The following is a 19968-nucleotide window of genomic DNA, read 5'->3' on the forward strand; positions in this document are numbered from 1 at the left end:
CAGAGGTTCATAGCCACATTGTTTTAAGTGCTGAGTGACATTTTGCCTGTTTTGGATTGACTTTGCAGATCCTAAAAGGAGAACTGGCTTGTCATGCAGCCTGTGCTTCAGCAAGGAAAGGCCAGAAATTGGGTTTCTAACAACCTTAGGGTCTCTAAGCATTTTATCAGTGCGGCTGTCAGTATTGATGTGCATATGAAGAAATACTGTAGCCAAAATCTTCTCTGTAGGTATTGATTTTAGAAAATCAATCTTCTTTTTTCAAATTATGGAATAGCTTAAGGGCCTACTAACCTTCCCACTGCTTCTAAGGTGGGCGGTTTGAGATTTAAAATAGCCAGCATGTCTGCCTTTTCATGTGTACCAAATGTCATTTTTTGGCTGAGTCTCTTTATATAGTAATTAGAAAAGGACTTGTCCACCTGTGCAAAGAGGTTTGGGGGAGCAGAGGGTGGTGTGGAGGCTGGGGCCACTGCCTGTGTGCCCATTTTGGGGAAACTGAGTTTAGCAGAGAAGCTGGACATTGTTTCAACAGTTGCTTTGGATTCCATTAGAAAATTTGTAAGAAAATATTCCTGGACATCTTTGGAGGGCAATATCGTCTCTGCAGATACTATATTAATATAGAAGATTAATTCCTATGATTGTGGTTAGCATCCAAAGAAACATAGTATATTTATGTGACTTGACTTATAAATGTCCTCTTAGCCCTTTTGGCTGAATTGGTCTCTTTCTGGAAGAGAGTTTTGGACACAGGGAGCCTGTGGCTCTGTCCAGAAGGGCCTGGGGCTGAGAGTTAATGGCCACGTTGTTCCCACTGCTTCCTTACGGTGTTCAGGGGGTCCCACATCAGCAGCTTTGGCAGCACCGGGAGTGATAAGAAGTGCAAGTTCTCAGACCCCGACTATACTCATGTTCTGTGGCTTAACACAACAGAAATTTATTCTCTCACAATTTCCCAGTTTTGGAGGCCAGAAGTCCAAAGTCAAGGTGCTGGTGGGGCCGTGCTCCCTCCGGAGGCCGGAAAGCGGATTCTCCGGAGTATCTGTGGCATCTTATTTATTCCTGGTACTCCGTGACTGGCACACCAATCTCTGCCTCCCTGGTCACATTGCATGTCTCTTCTTCCTTCTCTGATGTAGACACTTATTTATTGGATTTAAAGCCTATCCAGGTGATCCAGGATGATCTCATTTCAAGATCCTTAACTTAAATGTATCTGCAAATACCCTTTTCCCAAGAAGATCACATTGCCAGGTTCCAGAGGTTTGGACATGGACGTATGTCCCGAGGGGCCAACATTTGACCCACTGTGCTGCCCTCACCCAAGAGAATGAGCAGCATACACCAGACACTCAAAATTCTGTGCTATTTGAAATTACATGCTACCCCAAGGGAGGATGTTTCATACTCTGTCATGTCTCTCAGGAACAAAAGTCCTTGCTAGGCTCCCTAAATTCAGGCAAAATCACATCCCTTCAAAAACCCAGGCGTGGTGGCTCATGCCTGTAATCCTAGCACTCTGGGAGGCCGAGGCGGGTGGATTGCTCCAGGTCAGGAGTTCGGAACCAGTCTAAACAAGAGCGAGACCCCATCTCTACTATAAATAGAAAGAAATTAATTGGCCAACTAATATATATATAGAAAAAAAAAATTAGCCGGGCATGGTGGCGCATGCCTGTAGTTCCAGCTACTCGGGAGGCTGAGGCAGGAGGATCGCTTGAGCCCAGGAGTTTGAGGTTGCTGTGAGCTAGGCTGATGCCACGGCACTCACTCTAGCCTGGGGAACAAAGCGAGACTCTGTCTCAAAAAAAAAAAAAAACCAAAAAACCTTACCTAAGACATAGGGAATAACAATACCTAGCATTTATTGTTTTCTTACTTACGTGGCGGGTATTATGGTAGGTGCTTTATGTGTATTAATTGAATCCTCCTAGCAGTCCTGATGAGCTCGGTGCTATTATTAATCCCCATTTTACAGATGAGGAAACTGAAGTTGAGTAATAGGAAGCAGTTTGCTGAAGATTTCTAAATAAGGAATTGTCAGGGGGAGATTCCCACCCACCGGCTCTGGGGCTGGAGCTGAATTTCTCCGTCACCCAGCGACGCTGCCTCCACAAGGAAGTCGGGCTCTGGTTCAGTCATTACATTTAATTATTCTCAGCACACAGCAGCCCTTGACATCTGACCGTTGCAGTGATGAAGTTTAAGTTTAAAATGATAACATGAGTCTAGAAAACACGTAAGTTTCTAATGCATTAGACATTTCGACTCCTCCTTTAGTGCATAAAAAGAACCCATCCTGGCCCCTGGCCCCTGATGGCCCATCAGGGCCCCCCTCCCTTTGGTGGTGACACCAGTGCCCTTCCTGGGGAAGAAGATAAAACCAAAGGCAAAGTGTGGGGCCGCCGCCTGTGCAGGGCCCTGCACAAAGGTGTGTGGCCGAAGCTGGGAGCGGCCGCTGAAATCCAGCCTGTGCTCTGCTGGCCAAGCCCTGTGCCCTGGTGTTGGTCAGGTCTGCCTTGAGGACCCCTTTAAAATTCACACAGAGGCGCCCTAAGAGCCAGCAACAGCCCTGCTCACATGCCCTGAAACCCATCTGTAACATACCGTGTTTCCCTGAAAATAAGACCTGCCCATAAAACAAGCCCTAGCAGGATTTCTAAGCATTTGCGCCATATAAGCGCTACCCTGAAAATAAGCCCTAGTGATGGGCGTAGCTACGCAGCGTATCTGCACAACCCATGCATTTCGTCACGGAGCAGTAAAGAACATGAGCAGCCCTTCTCATCTGCCCCATCGTGACAGCTACTATCCCAGAGGTGACTGGAAAGGTGCGGGCAGCCCCACCAACAAGGTCGGCTCCCCCTGTCAGGTCCCGGCCATCCTGTGCGTGCTGCAGGCTGAGGCTTTGAGGGGAAAATAACACACCCCCTGTAAATAAGCCCTCGGGTGTCTTCTTGGGGAATAATAAATGTAAGCCCCTGTCTTATTTTCGGGGAAACACGATAGTTACCTAGTGAGGATAACAGAGTGAAAGTGTTTATTGCTGACTAACAGTCTTGTCTCGCTGTTAGCCTAATGACGTTTTCTTTTTTGGACGCCCCCTCAGCGTGCCCCAGCTATTACCACGCTCAGGATCACCCATCCCCGGCTTTGTTTCTGGCCTAGTGACGGCTCCTGGGAAGTGACCTTCCTGCCTGGGTCCCGGCAACACTCACTCTTCTTCCACGTGATGGGAAGACCCGTGAAAGGAGTTACTGCCTAAACGTGTGGACTCAGACACCCTTGATGGGAATCCTTTAGCCGTTAGTCATTGCCAGACACCATGAGGAGTTGAACAGACAAGTGGGATTCATGCCATTGTGTTTTTTTTTTGTTTTTTTTTTGAGACAGAGTCTTGCTTTGTTGCCTAGGCTAGAATGAGTGCCGTGGCATCAGCCTAGCTCACAGCAACCTCAAACTCCTGGGCTCAAGCCATCCTACTGCCTCAGCCTCCTGAGTAGCTGGGACTACAGGCATGCGCCACCATGCCCGGCTAATTTTTTGTATATATATATTTTTAGTTGGTCAATTAATTTCTTTCTATTTTTGGTAGAGACGGGGTCTCGCTCAGGCTGGTTTCGAACTCCTGACCTAGAGCAATCCGCCCGCCTCGGCCTCCCAGAGAGCTAGGATTACAGGCGTGAGCCACCGCGCCCGGCCATGCCATTGTGTTTTATCTGATTCTTGTATTTGAAGCAAATGCAGCAAAATGTTGAAATCTGATATTCTGCATGCTAGGAAGAGGGGTGTTGCCATATTACTCTCAGGCTTTATTTTAAACGCTTTACCAAGCAACAAACAAATACCAAATGATAAACTTCTAGAGTGCCATGTTGCAACAGCAGCAGAACTGGAATTCAATGGAGAGTAACAGAGCGCGGCAGCCAGGCGCCGGGCTGTGGGGTCGGATGCCTGCTTCCTGTCTCCTCCCAGCTATGCAAGGGGAGCGTGCAGCTCAGCCCGTCTGGGCCTCATTTTCTCCCTTTGTATCTGCCTCTTTAAAATTGTTGTGGATGTTAAGCTAAGAGCTGTATGTTCAACATTTATCAGAGAGCCCAGTATAGGGGATGCACCAAGTATTTGTGACATGTGGCCCCAGTGCCCAGCTGGCGAGCTTTGGTGAGCATGTGTGCGTGTATGGGACCGTCCTCCTGGACACAGGCTTGCGCCAGGGCAGTGCGTAGCCGTCGTGACATGCCTTTTTGTTCTCCCAGGGTGGGCTAATCGTAAACAGAACATCTAGGCTGATGTGAAATCATTTGTGCTTTTATTCCACATCCAAGGCTTGGTCCAAACGCTTGGGGCAGAAGGCAAGCTTGGATTGGCTTCCGGAAAAGCTCAGGAAGGTTCCTTTCATCTCAGCCTTCTTTTCTCAGCTCCCCTGCTGTCCTTTCCCTCTTCACTCCCCCTTCCTTCTGAGTGTGTAAGATGTCTTTGGTTCTTTAAAAAGTCCTTTATGTGTAACAATGAATGGTTTGTAAAGTTGAATTCAATTCTCATATCTAACTGTGGATCTCAGAATGACTTTCTTAGCACTTCTGCTGTATTGTATTTCCAGAAGAGACAAGAGAACTCCCCAGAGGAGGTAAAAACCAAGCAAGAGTTCGTTAATTAGCGAGTACTTTCAAACAGCAAATTGCAGCAGATCTGCCCAGCCCTGCTCCCTGCCCCTCCCTACCGTGGTGCTTAGGTGATACATCTGTGGCTTTTTTTTTTTTCTTGAAAGGTGACACAACTGGCGAGCTACTTTGAGCCCTTGATCTTAGCCGCGGTTGGCGTGGCCTCCAAGATCCTTGACCATCAGCAGCAGATGACTGTGCTGGACCAGACCAAGACGCTGGCAGAGTCCGCGTTGCAGATGCTGTACGCAGCCAAGGAAGGCGGGGGCAACCCCAAGGTACAGTCCGGGATGTCGGGGACTCAGGAGCCCTAAGAAGCCCTCACACGTTGTTCCTGGTGTATTCTGTCCCTCCAAGAAAAACCACCTCCAGTTCTCACCGGTGGCATTTATTGCATTCCTGCTCTAAGGTGGCCTTCCCAGGGACCTTTAGGGGGAAAACCAAGAAATATAGATAATTAAGGATTATGTATAAGTTCTTTTTTCCTTGACAGAATGTGTAAGTAAGTGTCTTTGGGGGAGAGAAATGTGTGGTGTGATTATTACAGGAATAAAAACTAAAATACCTGCTGGGTACCTGCTCAGTGCTGACCCCCAGCTTGCACAGAGGAAAGCTCTAGTTTTTTCCAGTGAATACCATTTCTGTTCCTGGGACTTGAGAAGAGACTGTAGTTTAATATGAAAATCTCTCTTACCAATTTGCAAGAGGGAGATTTCTCCAGCCTATTATGTCACCCAGCTGCTTTAAGTGGCCAAAGATAAAGACGGCCTGTTACGGGTGACCTTGTACCACAGTTTGCTTTGAACTTGGGAACTTAGGAAGAGGGAACAGCATATGCAAAGGCACAGATAGGGTCACAAAACGATTGTGACATCTTCAGATAATAGTGAGCAGTCTGATGTATCTGGAACATGCAGAGTATGGGGACAGCCGGACAGGAGGATAGATTGAACCATTTCGTGACAGATCTTCTCTTCCATGCTGAGCAGTTTGGTCTTTATTGTAAGTAGTGGGGAGCCAATGATGGTCTTGAAAGAGGGCAATGACACAACTCATCTGTATTTTAGAAACATCATCAAACTGGTAGCAGCATGAATAATGTCTTGGACTTATATGTTCCATGTTCAGTTTTTCATTCATGCATCAGGCAATATTTAAGAGCTTTAATATTGGAGCTGCTATAATATTAAGAGCCAGCCATTGCTCTCAAGTTGTGCAGGGTCTTTTGAAAAAAATAAGCCTAGTTGCTAAAGAGGTGAAGTAGAACATGAGGAATGAAGAGTGCCATTTTGACTGCGCTAGATAAACAGCAGGTGTCCGGCCCCCTCTGCACCCGCCCAAGCAGGAGGAGCCAGCACTCGCCCTCTGACTCGGTTCTGGCTGTCCTTTCCCAGGCTATTGACTGTTGCTTGTCCCCACTCCTACCTGAGAGGGTGTCAGTGCCAGTAGGATAATTTGAAGTAGGAGTTTTCTGGGCTTTTAAGATGTTAGCATACCTGCCTGGACTACCGAGTTCAGAGTTCCTCGTGGAATTTTATTTTATCCCAAGGAACCTTATGGCTGGGAGGGCACATAGCCAGCACTGCAGGCTTTATAAGAACAGCCTCTGCTTGCAAATGGTGTCTGGAATATTTTTCTGCCAGTGTGAAATAGTTTTTGGTGAATGACCAGATGCCCTGGGTGATGAAGCAGGATATGACAGTGAAGGCAAGGCAGGTGGTCACTTGCGTCCCTCACTGATGTCAGTCAACCTGCACTCTGTCTGCAGACCCTGCAGGCTTTGTCCCAAAGAACACCTGGGATTCTGCAAATATGCTTTTTCAGACCCTTTCCTGGGAGGCCTGATGCACGGACTTAATCAACTTCTGTGTTATTCTTTGGGAAGATAGTAGATTTTATGTGCTACATGTTAGGTATTATATAGTCCCGTTTGCAGAGGAAATAGAGTTAAAGTGTAGTTAAATAGTTATGGGTAGCTTTGATTTGGTGACAAACAGCACACGCTTTGGGGTCAGCCATTTGGATTCAAATCCTAGCTTTGCTTCTTGGTAGCAGATTACTCCGTTTCTTTGTTTCCTCGCCTATATGATGACGTTGATTATGAATCCCTCCCTAGGGGAGTTATAGATAAGATAATGTGCCTGAGGTCGTAGGTGTTTAAAAAACATAAAGTGGCAACCCCAGAGTCTGGTGTTAATGAATTATATGCTTACCAAGGCATTTGCTCTGTCGCTTCTCCTTACCCCATTGGGCTCCCTTCTGCACTCACCCCTACCCAACCCAGTTCCCTTCTGCACTCACCCCTACCCCACCCAGTTCCCTTCTGCACTCACCCCTACCCCACCCAGTTCCCTTCTGCAGCATCCTTGATGGGCCCCTACCGCTTCTGCCTGTAACACTCCGCAAAGACACAGCCCTATGCACTGTCGGGATGTTCTCATTAGTTGTTTTCCCCTCTACTGAAGTTGAAACCTCCCCCACCCCCCATAGCCCTCTCCTGTTTTCCATACTCCCGTGATGTCTTTGCCTGCTGTCCTGGACTTTGTAGTTGAAGCATTGTAATAAAGAAACAAGGCTCTCTTGGAAGCAGACTTCAGACATTGTGTCCAAAAAAGAACAGAACCTGATTTTTCTCATGCGTCGTACCACGAGGAGCCGGTAACAAGGAATCCCTCCAGCATCTAAAATAATGACCTCATGGCTGGGCCTACTGCCTCCACTTACTCAGTTGCTCTCGGTCATTTAAAAGTGCCTGAGGTCCAGCTCTGTCTTTGGGTGTCTGAAACTATTGAGCGCAGCTAGCAGGCGTGTACGGTTTGAGACTCAGCTGTCTAATAAAGATGAGACTTGCCTTTGGAGTTCAGAGGGAAAGGCCCTGGATGAGGCCTGGAATAATTGGAGGAGGCTTCACAGAGGAGGTAGACTCCGAGCCGACCTTCTAAAGATCTGTAAAGCCGAAACGTGAGGAGTGAAAGGAGAGCAGCCTGGAGAGTTCATCAGCTCGCAGACACGGGAAGGCAATTCAATCCTGGGATACCCGAGAGCAAGTGAATGATTCTGTACGTTTTGCTGACCTGGTACAGAACCAGTGTCCTTTAAAAAAGTTAAAATCTAAAAAAAAAAAAAAAAAGTTAAAATCTGAGGAGTTCAAAGACCAGTTTTGTGATTCATTGCTGCCACCCCCAAAATTTGCTTCTGATACCTTCCTAAGCCGACATGAGGGAGCAGATCAGATCCTTGGCAAGCAGTGCTCACCTCTCCCCTAAAACATTGCATAGTTTTAATATGAATGTGCAGAATTGCTGTCTTATTCATTAGAATGAGCAGTCATCTCATTCTAATGGAGACTTAGAGAAATACACACCTTCTATACAGATGAGAACACATGAGATGCTCTTTCTGGAGGGAGGTAGCACCTTTCAGACTTGTGTTGCCAAAGCAGTCTGTACAGTTTGTGTGTTTTACCCTCTCTGTGCCACAAAATCAGCTATCAACCTAAATTACCAGTTTACTGTGCTCGTCCCAAAGAGAGAGGTCTGTGCATCCTGACACAGGTGCCTCAGGGATAACCATCTATGATCAACATATGTCACATCTCATCAGATGTCACATTTGAAGACCCTTCTTGCTTCCCTTGGCCTTTCAACTCAGACCAGACCAATTGCTGTGGCTCTCAGAGTCTCTTCTTGGAATTCTCCTCTTTTGTTTAGAAAATGACTCAAGAGACTTACCATTTCCCACTGGCTTCCTTCCCTTCTCATCCACCCAGGTGAAGATGCAGTGTCTCAGGCCTTTTAGAAGGGTCATCTCCCCCCAAGGTGGATCAGAGCAGCCACAGCCACTGCATGGGTAGACCTGGTGCCTGGGTGCAGTGCTTAATTCTGCCACTAACTACCTAGCCTTAGGGTGAGGGCCCAGCGCCCTGCTTTTATTATAAACGATATGGTGCCTGCACTCTTGTCATCTCATCAGAATTTCACTGCATAGTGTTAGGATTAGTCCCATTTCACTCAGGAGGAAGCGAAGCCCAGGGCCACATACCTAGTCGGCAGTAAAGCAGAACGAGAGCCCCGGTTTGTCTGACCCAGCACCCTGGCTCTTCCCTTGCGTCTTGCTGCCACTTGAGATGTCTTTCAGAGAGCCCAGCAGTTCGTTCATTCGTGCACCTAACCCCTACTCTGCTTGGCACATGCGCGAAAAACACCTGCTCCAAGGTGTGGTCTCGGGAATGCGTGAGTACTGGGGGTTTTGTCCGCACGACCTCTGTCCTTGGAGCACTTTGCTCATTCATTCTGCCAACCTCGTGGCGTTATAATTTGTGACATAGTTCCAGAGGCTGTGAGGCCTTCTGAAGATTTATTTCTCTTGTATGTACCTGCATTTCCATAGTCCAATCTCATTTGCAAAAAACGAATTACAACATGTTGGGCCACTTTGAAGAGAAGTACATATGTTATGAACGCGTTTTTCCTTTATATTTTTTTTTTATTAAATGTGTCAACTTGTATGAATATATCTAGGAACCTGCGGCGTTCTCTTTCTACCATCCTGAGCATAATAACGCATAAAACCAGCCGTGAGATGCTGTTCGATATTGCAGTTTTATTTTTCTTCTTGATTGTGAAAAAGGGTTCTTTTTCTTTTTAAACGTATCCTTCTGACTTTCGTTTTGCAAACAAACGGGCACACGTGCACAAGGAAAGGGAAGATGTATAATAGAACGCATCGCTGAGCTCCCCTCCACGGTGGGGATGTAGTTTTGTATTCCGCTTTCTGAAGCTGTTCTCAGGTGAGGGTGACTAGTAAAAGACCGAGCTCGGCGTTCTGTGCTCAAGGAAACGCTTCCCGATGCCTCCGCAGGCGCAGCACACCCACGACGCCATCACGGAGGCCGCCCAGCTGATGAAGGAAGCCGTGGACGACATCATGGTGACGCTGAACGAAGCTGCCAGCGAAGTGGGGCTGGTGGGGGGCATGGTGGACGCCATCGCAGAGGCCATGAGCAAGGTGGGTGCGGGCTCCCTCTCCCTCAAACGTGGGGCCCCACGTGCTGTCCCCTAAGGAGCCAACTGACATGACAGTCGGCCTTTGCTGTTCTTGAAAATTGTTCTGGTTAATGTCCAGGTGTGTCCACTCATACATCCAACTTATGATTAATGCATTGCTTTTGTAAGCCAGTTGCACCCTTCCTTTTCACTTTACGTAAGGGGGAGAAGGTATCATAGGTTTCCTCATTTGTAAAGTGGAAATAATGATTTAACCTCCCCTGTCTGTTACGTGTGTAGGATTGTTGTGGGGGATAAACTCCACGAGGAAATAATGAAGTGAGTCCCAAATGCTGGTTTTTGGAATGGCTATTTTGGAATCCCAGGGAGTGTTGGAGAATGCAGATTCCTGGGCTCCAGCCGCTCTGGCTCAGTTGGAATCTCTACACGGTGCAGCCTAGGAATCTGATTGGGCTTTAAAAATCTCCCCGTGGTCCTGGTATCTAGCCAAGTGTAGAAACCACTGAAACTGTGTGTGTAAAAGCCCTCAGTGAACTCGCGTAGGCTACAGACATGGAAGATAGCACGGGTATCGTTTTCTCATTTAGTGACCCATCAATTGAGTTGGGTCAGTAGGGAAATATGCCTGGAGACAGTTTCAGCTCCACATCTCCCGCTCTTCCCCGCAAGGAATCCTTCACTGGTCATGTCAGTTTGATATTCATTAGAATGAACAATTGTTCATCAACATCTAATTGCCATCCTGTGATAGCATAGCCAAGAATTTCAGGCATCATCTGTGTTTTGAAATGTCCATTGTCAGATTGCGAATACATTAATATGGTTATTCAGGATAATAAGCAGTCTTTAATTGCTAATTTAGAGAAGATTGGTTGTTCATATCTCCATAAAGAAATGATACCCTGAAACTATAATTAGAATAATTATCCTTAAACATTATGCAGTCATTGTCAGACTGATAAAGCAACAAGCCCAGGCCGGAATGCCACGTCTCCCTTTAGAGACCCCAGGCTTGGCTTTGTCAAAGCATCTGCTAATTTTTACCGTGGGCTTCTCATGCTTCAAATATGGGCAGTTTGGCAGAAAATGAGTGAAATTCCCTCCTTTCTCAAGGCCGTTGGATGAGTCTCAGTAGGTTTGTTTGCTTTTCAGGACATGAGAACACTAGAGCTTTGAAAATAAGCCGTGTATGTACCAAGGACATTAAATAATGGAGACCAAGGTTTCCGGGAACACATTAGACTTTCAAGTGATAATCTTTTTCTCTTCTCGGGAGAAGGCATTTTTTAGAATCACTATAATCGGGAAACATACCATGAGTTCCTGGAAAATGAAAGGGCAGATCCCAAAGTCCTTTTCGGGAAGGCCCCAAGCCTTAGGCAGCGTGACGGGCTGTGGACGGAGCGAGTGGGTCCTGCCCCACTGGTGATGTAGCCCCTGCTGTCTCAGCCAAGAACACGCTCGATTCTTCTGGAAGGGCCGGGAAATAAGTCTGGTGTTACCTGATGGCAATAATTAGGAACTGCCGGTGACATAAGCCACAGAAACCGCCCCCCCCCCCGCCCCAGTTCCACAAAGTGTATAACTGGGGTTTCACTAGCACCCCTAAACTCTTATCTACCCCGACCTGACATCCAGGGTACCCACACGACATCTCCTCCCCACTCTCCCTCTACTTAGCTGACCGCTGGGGACTTGGTAGTAAGTGGTATTTCAGGTCCTTTGGGCCCCTACATAGTAAGCCTCTGGAAAGCTGGCATTTTCTCCCACACTTTCATTAATTTCATTAAAGCACCTGAGATACTGTTAGAATCTTCATCTGAAGTTCTCAAAGGCCGTGGCTGGCAGAAAAATGAGCATACCCAAAGTTGATTCTAACTTGGATGCAATTCGTGACGCTTTGGTGGCTTCCGCTATGGAGGTTCTCTTGCCATTCTTTTCCTATATCTGAGCACTAGAAGGCTTGGGAACTAACAGGTGAACATGAAGTAATCAGCTTTCTGGGTGACTCTGGACAAGTCATTCCAGATCTCTGCACTTTGATTTCCTCATTCAGTAAGGTTAGTGGGATCTGGGGGATTTTAGGACATAGTGTCTTTTCTTTGTTTTTGTTTTGGTGTTTTTTTCTTTCTTTTTGGCCAAGAAAAAAAAGTAAACAAAACAAACAAAATCTCTGCTATCTATAAAACTGCTCTTTTGTATAAGAAAGGTCATATTAATATTAACGCCAACAAAGTGGGCAGACTATCCACCATCTCCAAATAAAGGAGAGTTCCTTCAACTGAAGAATGTGGAACTCCTAGAAAACTGACTACTTTGTTCTTTTCCCATCATTTCCACACTGGTTAAAGGGTCTTAATGGTTGTCGGTGGTCACTAGCTAAGAGTTCTGAGCTGCCTCTAGCTCCTGCATCCTGGCGTGTTTGCAGTTATGTCACTTCTCATGTGACAGCTCCTTGTACACGGCCCAACACTTAGAAGATGCTCAGTCATTTTACGCCAACTGAGTGACTATACAACTCAGTCCTCGTTTGACTAGCAGGGTCCCTGTGCTGTGATGAGGATATTTGGCAGCATCTATCTGCCCAATTAGAAAAGCTAAAAAGTTGAGCCTGGAGTTTGTGTTGTTATTAATAGTTTGGGAACTACATCCCACACTCTGCAGCCACACCACGCACAGCCTTCAGTCTCTCACTTACAGTGTAGCTCACATCTGTTCTTCACATGTGTTAATAGCTCTTTTTGAAGACTTCATCTAACATTTTCCAAATTGACCTCTTGGCCTCCAGTCTCTTCCCTGACTCCAAACCATATGGCTCAGGGTTGCCAGGGAGATCGTCTTAAATATGCTACCACCTTCCCCAGGTCCTACCATTTGTTCATGATTTCAAGATTCTCATCAAAATGGATCCAGCCCTGTTCCCATCACTCTCAACAGCCCCCTTCTGTTCAGGTCAGGCCAACCTCACAAGACTCCCTCTTCCTGTGCTCATTTCTGTTCACCTGTCTCCTCACCTGGGATGTCGTTCAGTAACCAACGGTAATAGTAGCCATGATAATGGTGGGTTAAAGATGGGTTGCATTTGTCTTCATCATAGTCATTATTGACATCATCATCATCTTCTTCATTATCATGGTCATTGTCTCCTCTTCCTGTATGTAGTTCTTGACCAGGTATAGTCTTCATTTTCACTACAACCATGTGATGCTTGGAGGTGACCCGTGAAGGACCCAAGACTCAGGGAGTCTAACCAGCTTGAGGCCCATTCACAAGCCCTGCAACCAGGTGTGGAATACAGGGCTTCTGAACCAATGTCTCCAACCCTTCAAGGGACACAGTCCCACTTTCCCAACTCTTCCACTGCTCAGTGATCTTGTCCTTCTCTCAGTTCCTGTTGCACTTACAGTCATGGGAACAACTTATTCCTATTGCTGCCACTTTCTTCTGTTCCCTGATTTAGATCATTAGTAAGGGTTCCAAGGTGTAGATATCCGTGGACTAGACCAGTCCTAGGAAGGTGCTTCACAGTGTAGAGTCTGCCTCCTCTCCCACCTTGCCTTCCACCGCTTTGCACCTCCCTAGAAGTGTCAGGCTCACTTCCGCCTCCACGTGCACGGATGCTGTTCCCTTTTCCTGGGACACCTTCCCGATGTGGCAGACTCCTCATCACCTGGTGAGACTTAGCTAAAACGTCATTCCTCTGGACAGCCTCCCACTCCTCCCAGACGAAGCTGGGGCCTCTCCTTGCCCGCACGTACCTCTGTGGAAGTCCGTATTGCAGAAGTTGGGTAATTCTATTGATTCTGGGCCAAAGAATCTCCAAGGGCCTCTCTACTTTTCAGAGTTCCTAATTTGAATAAATACAGTCCACACTTCAACAGGCTTCTCTTTTCCTCTCCTCTGTAGCTGGATGAAGGCACCCCTCCAGAACCAAAGGGAACATTTGTCGACTATCAGACGACTGTGGTTAAATACTCCAAAGCCATCGCGGTGACAGCTCAGGAAATGGTAAGAGGAAAAAGAGTGGCCGCCTCCCCTGTTGGTTGCCCTCTCTCCACTGCCACCCCCCGAGCCTTCACATCCAGAATCTGTGTTGGAGAGAGACTTCAGTCCCTGTCCCTGTTCCCTCCAGGGCTCCGGCTTCTGTTCTTCCTCTGTGGTCTAGAAGCTTCAGTCTGCTGGAGCTCTTCCTCTCGTAAAAGAGCTGCAAGAGGGAATAAAAGATGACTGAGACTTGGGCATGAGGACAGGGGAGCAAAAGAAGGAGGGAAAATGAGAAGGAATTTGGAGTGAAGGAGAAAGGGGGAAAATCCTATGCATGTCTCAAAGGACTTGAGGTGTTTTTATACATTGAAATTATAGTACAAGAGAAGATATTTGAGGATAAAACAGAACGGAGATGAGATTGTCAGATGGAATCAAAGTAAGATATTGCCAGTCTTTCAGGCAAAATGAAACAGCATGGTTATGTAAAAGTGTTTTCCTGACACTAGAAGGCATTTGACTTTTGGATGTATTTTGTTTTCTAAAATGCAGTGCAACCAGAACTGTATTGTATGGAGCCTTAGATGTAAATGGCATTGGGAGACAGTGAATTCTGTCTTGTTACATGGAAAAGTTGTGCACAAAGATGATAGATGGTGTCTTCAAAGAATTAGTAAGAGTACGCAGAAAATGTTCTCATCAGCTCTTGAAGGCTTGGATGCCACGAGATAAGATTCCACAAGATGCCTCTTTGATATTTGCCACACAAGCCTAAGCTGTCAGATCAGGTGGCCCTCCTAGCTGGAGAGACCAGAGCAAGCCGCCACATGGCTCCTGTTCCATCAGGCCCAGGCACCTCCCTGAACGGTTTTGTCATGTAATCGTGTGTCCACTAGAGGTTGAGCTTGGACCAGAAAGGCTTCCCCGGCTACTGCCATTCCTTTGTGGAAATGCTGTGATTGTGCCAGGCTTGTTGTTTAAAAGAGTTTGGGATGGGGAAGGAGGTGGGAATAGTGCCCATCCCAGTGTTTTGTGAGAAGCCGGAGTTGAGCCCAAACTTGCTCTTATCAGGGGACAGATCACGGGTCCCATCCTGCAGCCCTTTGGTGCCAATTCCTGATGATCAGGGAGCCTGCCCCCAACAAAGCAGCAGTGAAAATGTTTCTGAGTGGCCTTATGGTGTTTCTGGATTATCTGCTGGGCCAGGTTCTGGTCTGACCTGTCTTGATCCTTGGTGTCCATGATCCTGAGGAGCCCAGACTCGGGCCACACGGCCAGCCTGACACCTTGAGTTGGAGTCAGCTTGTCCCCAGCATCACCGTGCACCTGTCGACAGGGCACAGGTGGAGCGACGCATGGTGCCACCTCGCTGCCTTGGAGCTCAGCGTGCGTTCCTTGGAACCCACACCTCGGCCTGAATGAAGCCTGTGACGTCTTCTTGTAAATATGCCTTCGTTGGGATGGACATTCCCCTCCTGCCTCACTGGATATGGAGTCATTTAAAAAGGGTTTCTTGAAAGCCCTTTAAAATCAGGGTCTTAAAAGGCCACAAAGAGGCAGTATTGTTATCCAAAGTGAGAGGGGGTGGGGCAGCCCCTTGACAAAGGACAGGGACACCTTTCTGGGTGGCAGGCAGGTTCCAACTGCTGTTGTGAGAATTAAGAGGCATTTTTGTCCACAGGAAAAGGAAAAGCTAGAAACTAGCATGTTAGCTAGATAAGATAATTGAGATGCATTTGTCTACGAGATGGGAAAATAGTGAGTATCTTGATAGTGACAAGGTAGAACTTGACCCTTTGGGCTATGTTAAACTCTCATCTAAATTTGTGCTGAAACTTCGTCATGCTTTGGCACAAATTTGCTACAAAGCTGTGTTCTCTGTGAGTTTCTTCCTCCAAAACGTTGGCTTACCCATCACTTCTTGCTCATGATCTCCTCAACAGCCCTGTCTGTCCTCATGCCCTCTCTTGTCCGGGCGGGACCTGGTTCTGGGCACCCAGAGCCCAGAAGCCTGTGCCCAGAGGTATGCGGGGCACAGGGCTCGTGCTCCCCGGTGGTTTCTTGGGGGTATTCCTCTGGTGACCCAACAGGGCAGGGCTGGCCAGAGGCTGCCACGCTCACCTGCCAGAGAGCAGACCCTGGGGGCCTGGCTCCTCACTGCACAGCCCGAAGGCTGAGCATGTGTCCGTCTGGCCTGGCCAGAAAAAGGGGCGCTGTGGGGCCCCTCAAGGCTTGGGCCTGCCTTGCGTGACACAGCATGGGCTTCGCTTGAGCTGCCCTCCCCAGCGTCTGGCCCCACACTCAAGTCCTGGCCTTCACCCTGTCGGGAGCTTAAAAGTGAATGAGACCCTTTGGCTTCCAGTGGTATTAACACATGGTTCTCATGCTTTTCTCTGTGTGTGTGTGTGTGTGTGTGTTTGTGTCTTGCTTGTTTTCTTTTTCCAGATGACTAAGTCGGTTACTAACCCGGAGGAGTTGGGAGGACTGGCTTCACAAATGACCAGTGACTATGGGCACCTGGCCCTCCAGGGCCAGATGGCAGCAGCCACGGCGGAGCCAGAGGAGGTCTGCCACCTTAATGCCCCTATTTTAAGAAGCAAACACACACTGGTACCCACTCCTGGGGGTTTCTTTGTGGCTTAGCCCCATCCTAGAAGACCCCAGCCCAGTAGCCAGGGCCGGGCTTAGTTCCTGCCACCAGACAGCACAGGTCCCGACCTGGTGGCCCCAGGCTGTGCTCAGAGCTCACTGCCCTCTCTGGGGCAGGCTGGCCGAGAGCAGGGGTCCTCTGGGGAGTGGGCTTCAGACAGAGGGACTCCGTTTACAGTGTTCGGCCAGGTCTCCTATCTCCCAGCCCGTCACCTGCTGCTCTCCTAGCATGCCTGAGCCTGGGGCTGCCGTCATCTTCTCACTTCCTACTCCAGTTAGCACACCCCTCCCTCAATTATTTTTATGTTTTCCAAAGGTTCACAGCTGTGTGGGAAGAGAAAAGTATGGGATTTAGCAGCCCCTCTCTTGAGAAAGGGCTGCTGTCACGAAACAGAGTCTGGCCTGAATATTCTTGGTGGCTCTCTAAGAACCAGGCCAGATCCCTGCCTATGATCCTTTTTGTAGACTCCTCTTTATTGCCTACCTGCCTTCCCTAGGGTGGGTCTACTGGCTTTCCAGGGTGGCCAGTGTAGACGTGGCCTCAGAACACCTGCACCCTTAAGAGGCTTAACAGTAGCAAAGCTTGGTTCCAAAGGCCACTTTCTAAGAGCGCCCCATCTGACACCTCTGAGAAATGGGAGGGTCCCCTGGGAAGCACGAGGGATGGGTGCAGCTCTGGGGTGCCCGGAGCCCCACACCTGCATCAGTGCGAACACAGGAAGGGGGCCAAGGCTTGGGGAACTGCACGACTTCTTAGAGAAAGAAAGCACAGTTTGACATAAAGAGTAATGGATTCCAGGGACACTGGGAAGACAAAGGTGACTATATTCTGTGACATTCAGCAAGCCATTTATTGAGCGCAAACCCTGTTTGAGATATTCCTAAGTGAGCTGGGCTGGCAAAGCAAAAGGTTGTACCTGGTCTTCTCTTCTCCTTGCAATGACAGTCACTGTCCCAAGTGACTCAGTGCAGCTGTTGCTTCTGGGAGTCAGGTCTAAATATGTCGTAACAGAGACTCCCAGAAATACTGCAGAAATGAAGACCAAAACCAAGTCACTAATGTGTGTTGTAACAATGCATGTAAGTAGGAATATCATATATATGTGCTTGCGTACATATATATCTGGCATGGGATTACTTAAGTTTCTAACAAGTGTCCGCATTTTGAGATTTCTGAATAATTGAATATTTAGGCTGCAGCATGAATAATTCAATTTGTAATGAGTATGCTAAGTCACAACCAAGAAAGAGCAGGTGTCAGACACCCACATCACGATTCTGTTGATTCTTTACACGGGCCCATCCCTTTTTAAAAAAACAGACTCACCATTTTAGTAAGATCATCCAAACTTGTAATTCATTTGATTAGCATGTAATGCTTTTTTTTTTTTTTTTTAAGACAGAGTCTCACTTTGTTGCCCAGGCTTAGAGTGAGTGCCATGGCGTCAGCCTAGCTCACAGCAACCTCAAACTCCTGGGCTCAAGCAATCCTCCTGCCTGCCTCAGCCTCCCGAGTAGCTGGGACTATAGGCATGCACCACCACACCACCATGCCTGGCTAATTATATATATATATATATATATATATATGTATATATATATATATATATATATTTTTTTTTTAGTTGGCCAATTAATTTCTTTCTATTTTTAGTAAAGATGGAGTCTGGCTCTTGCTCAGGCTGGTCTCAAACTCCTGAGCTCAAACGATCCACCCACCTCGGCCTCCCAGAGTGCTAGGATTATAGGCATGAGCCACCGCTCCTGGCCCTGAGTAGCATGTAATTCTGAATTTCATAAACAAGTGTAAGGGAACTTGTGTTGCCATACAAAAAAAGCTTGGTTGGACAAAAGAAGTGTTTGGCATTGAGGAGGATGAAAAACAAGACTGTGGTTGCAAGGCGGAATCTGGATCTCTGAAACCTTTAAAAATGGGATCTCCTGCCATCCGCCTCGGTTAGTTTAAATGATGGCCTGCCTCAGTTGTTGGGGGGCCCCTTTCCATAGCTGAGTTCTCATGAGCCACCTACCCTATATGTAAAACAGGCAGCTTTCCTTATTGCAAAGCAGACCACTGAAGCAAAAATATAAAATAATGCCAGGGCAGCCAGGAGAGAAAATATATTGCTAAAAGCACAACGGCAGGTTACTTTGGTCATTCGCCCTGCGTTTATAGCCGCTGACGTTTTCACGAAGGTTTCCCCTCTTCGCCGTTACATCTTGAGATGTATTTTACATTCCAGACACAAGAGCAGTGTGACCTGGTGCAAAAAGGGGCAGAGAGAATATAAAGTTACCAGTGGCTCGCTAAGGAAAATTCTTGGTGTGTATTTGCCAGACAGATATTTGGGGGAAAACTGAGAAGCCTGGGAGATCCCTAAAGCAACGTAGTTTTCTTAGTTCCAAGATTGTGGAATTATTTGTGTACCTAAGAGGGCCTCTCGTCAGAGCGTGCGAAAACATTTATATCCGGGGCAAATGAGAAGCTGCTCGCTTCGCCTGCAGTCGGATGCGTGGAGTCAGCGCTTTGGTGTTTTCCAGAATGTGGCAGTTACAGGAAAAGTCACAGCTCTGCCCTTGAACATCAAGCAGGAGCTTTGTCTGCTTATTTTTCCACGGGAAATCCAAACCTTTGTTAACATCACCCTGAAAACGTCTTTCTTCAGAAAAGTTAAAACCCTCCAGCAGCTTTGCCATGTAAGATTAGTTTCCCCTTAAAAAAAAAAAAAAGAAGAAGAAGAAGAAAGAACTTGAGGTCCTGTGAGCCACAACTCCACGATGTAAATCCCAGGGAGGAGATCGAGTGACTGCACCTTTGTCTCTGAGGAAAATTTGCGGTAACCACTCGTAACACTGGGCGCCTTAAAAGCTGGCAGGATCATTTGTTAAGCGCTGGGGGCAAGAACCACAGCCCCTTTCCTCCAAATGAGATAGATGTCTGCTCTAGAATTTTCTAAAAATTTCCACTCCCAGGCACCCTTTCTGGGGGAGGAAGAGCGATGCCCTGCTGCTAATAGACAGGCTCTTTGTTTTCTCCTTCCATGTTTCTGACTTCAGATAAGTCCCTTACTGCCTTTTCAACGTTCACATTTGCCTGTTACCCCAGGCAAGTTATGTTTGACCTGGTTTCCCATGTAACTGCTCTTAAGGTCTGAGAAGGATCGGTACGTTTTGTTTAGTTGTAGGCGGTAAGGAAAGACGATCAGTATTTCTTAGACCCCTCTCCAGCTGAAATCAGATCCCAAACTTCATAAAGACCAGACCTTTAATTTCCCTCGGGGCACAGAACCAGGAGACGATTTTCTCCATTTTACTTTTATTTGGGCAAGAAGGGAATTGACGGTTTTTCTTGAGGCTCATGGAACGCTTTGCTGAAGTTGCCAATTTAAAACCTCAGGTTTTATGTCTTTGAGCAACATTCCTTTATAATAAACACTGGTAGTTAGCTGGATCACCGTGTGGGCTGGTCATATTTACTGAGAAGTTTAGTGTTGCTTTGAGAAGCTTGGCATTCTTAAATCCCCTATCTGTTTGAATACGGTCTTAAAAACGCATTCCCTTTTCTAGGATATTCTCTGATTGAACAGAATGTTCTATGGAATGGCTGGTAGACTATGTTGATTCTGTTGTCTTCTTTCATTTAAAGTGCCCAAGCTATCCATGTT

The 19968-nt window shown here is 47.2% G+C and overlaps 1 protein-coding gene across 2 annotated transcripts in view; it reads left to right on the forward strand.

Annotated features, from left to right (window-relative positions):
* The window catches only part of TLN2 (talin 2), a 406920-nt gene that overhangs the window by 333566 nt on the left and 53386 nt on the right, over window positions 1–19968 (forward strand). For both annotated transcript variants that reach the window (XM_020286036.2, XM_076004441.1), the window contains exons 42-45: window positions 4772–4942; window positions 9525–9671; window positions 13577–13678; window positions 16100–16219. In XM_020286036.2, the coding sequence (XP_020141625.1) occupies window positions 4772–4942; window positions 9525–9671; window positions 13577–13678; window positions 16100–16219 (540 nt within the window). The remainder of the gene's footprint in view (window positions 1–4771; window positions 4943–9524; window positions 9672–13576; window positions 13679–16099; window positions 16220–19968) is intronic.

The sequence above is a fragment of the Microcebus murinus genome, chromosome 6 (assembly GCF_040939455.1).
Source record: "Microcebus murinus isolate Inina chromosome 6, M.murinus_Inina_mat1.0, whole genome shotgun sequence".
NCBI lineage: Eukaryota > Metazoa > Chordata > Mammalia > Primates > Cheirogaleidae > Microcebus > Microcebus murinus.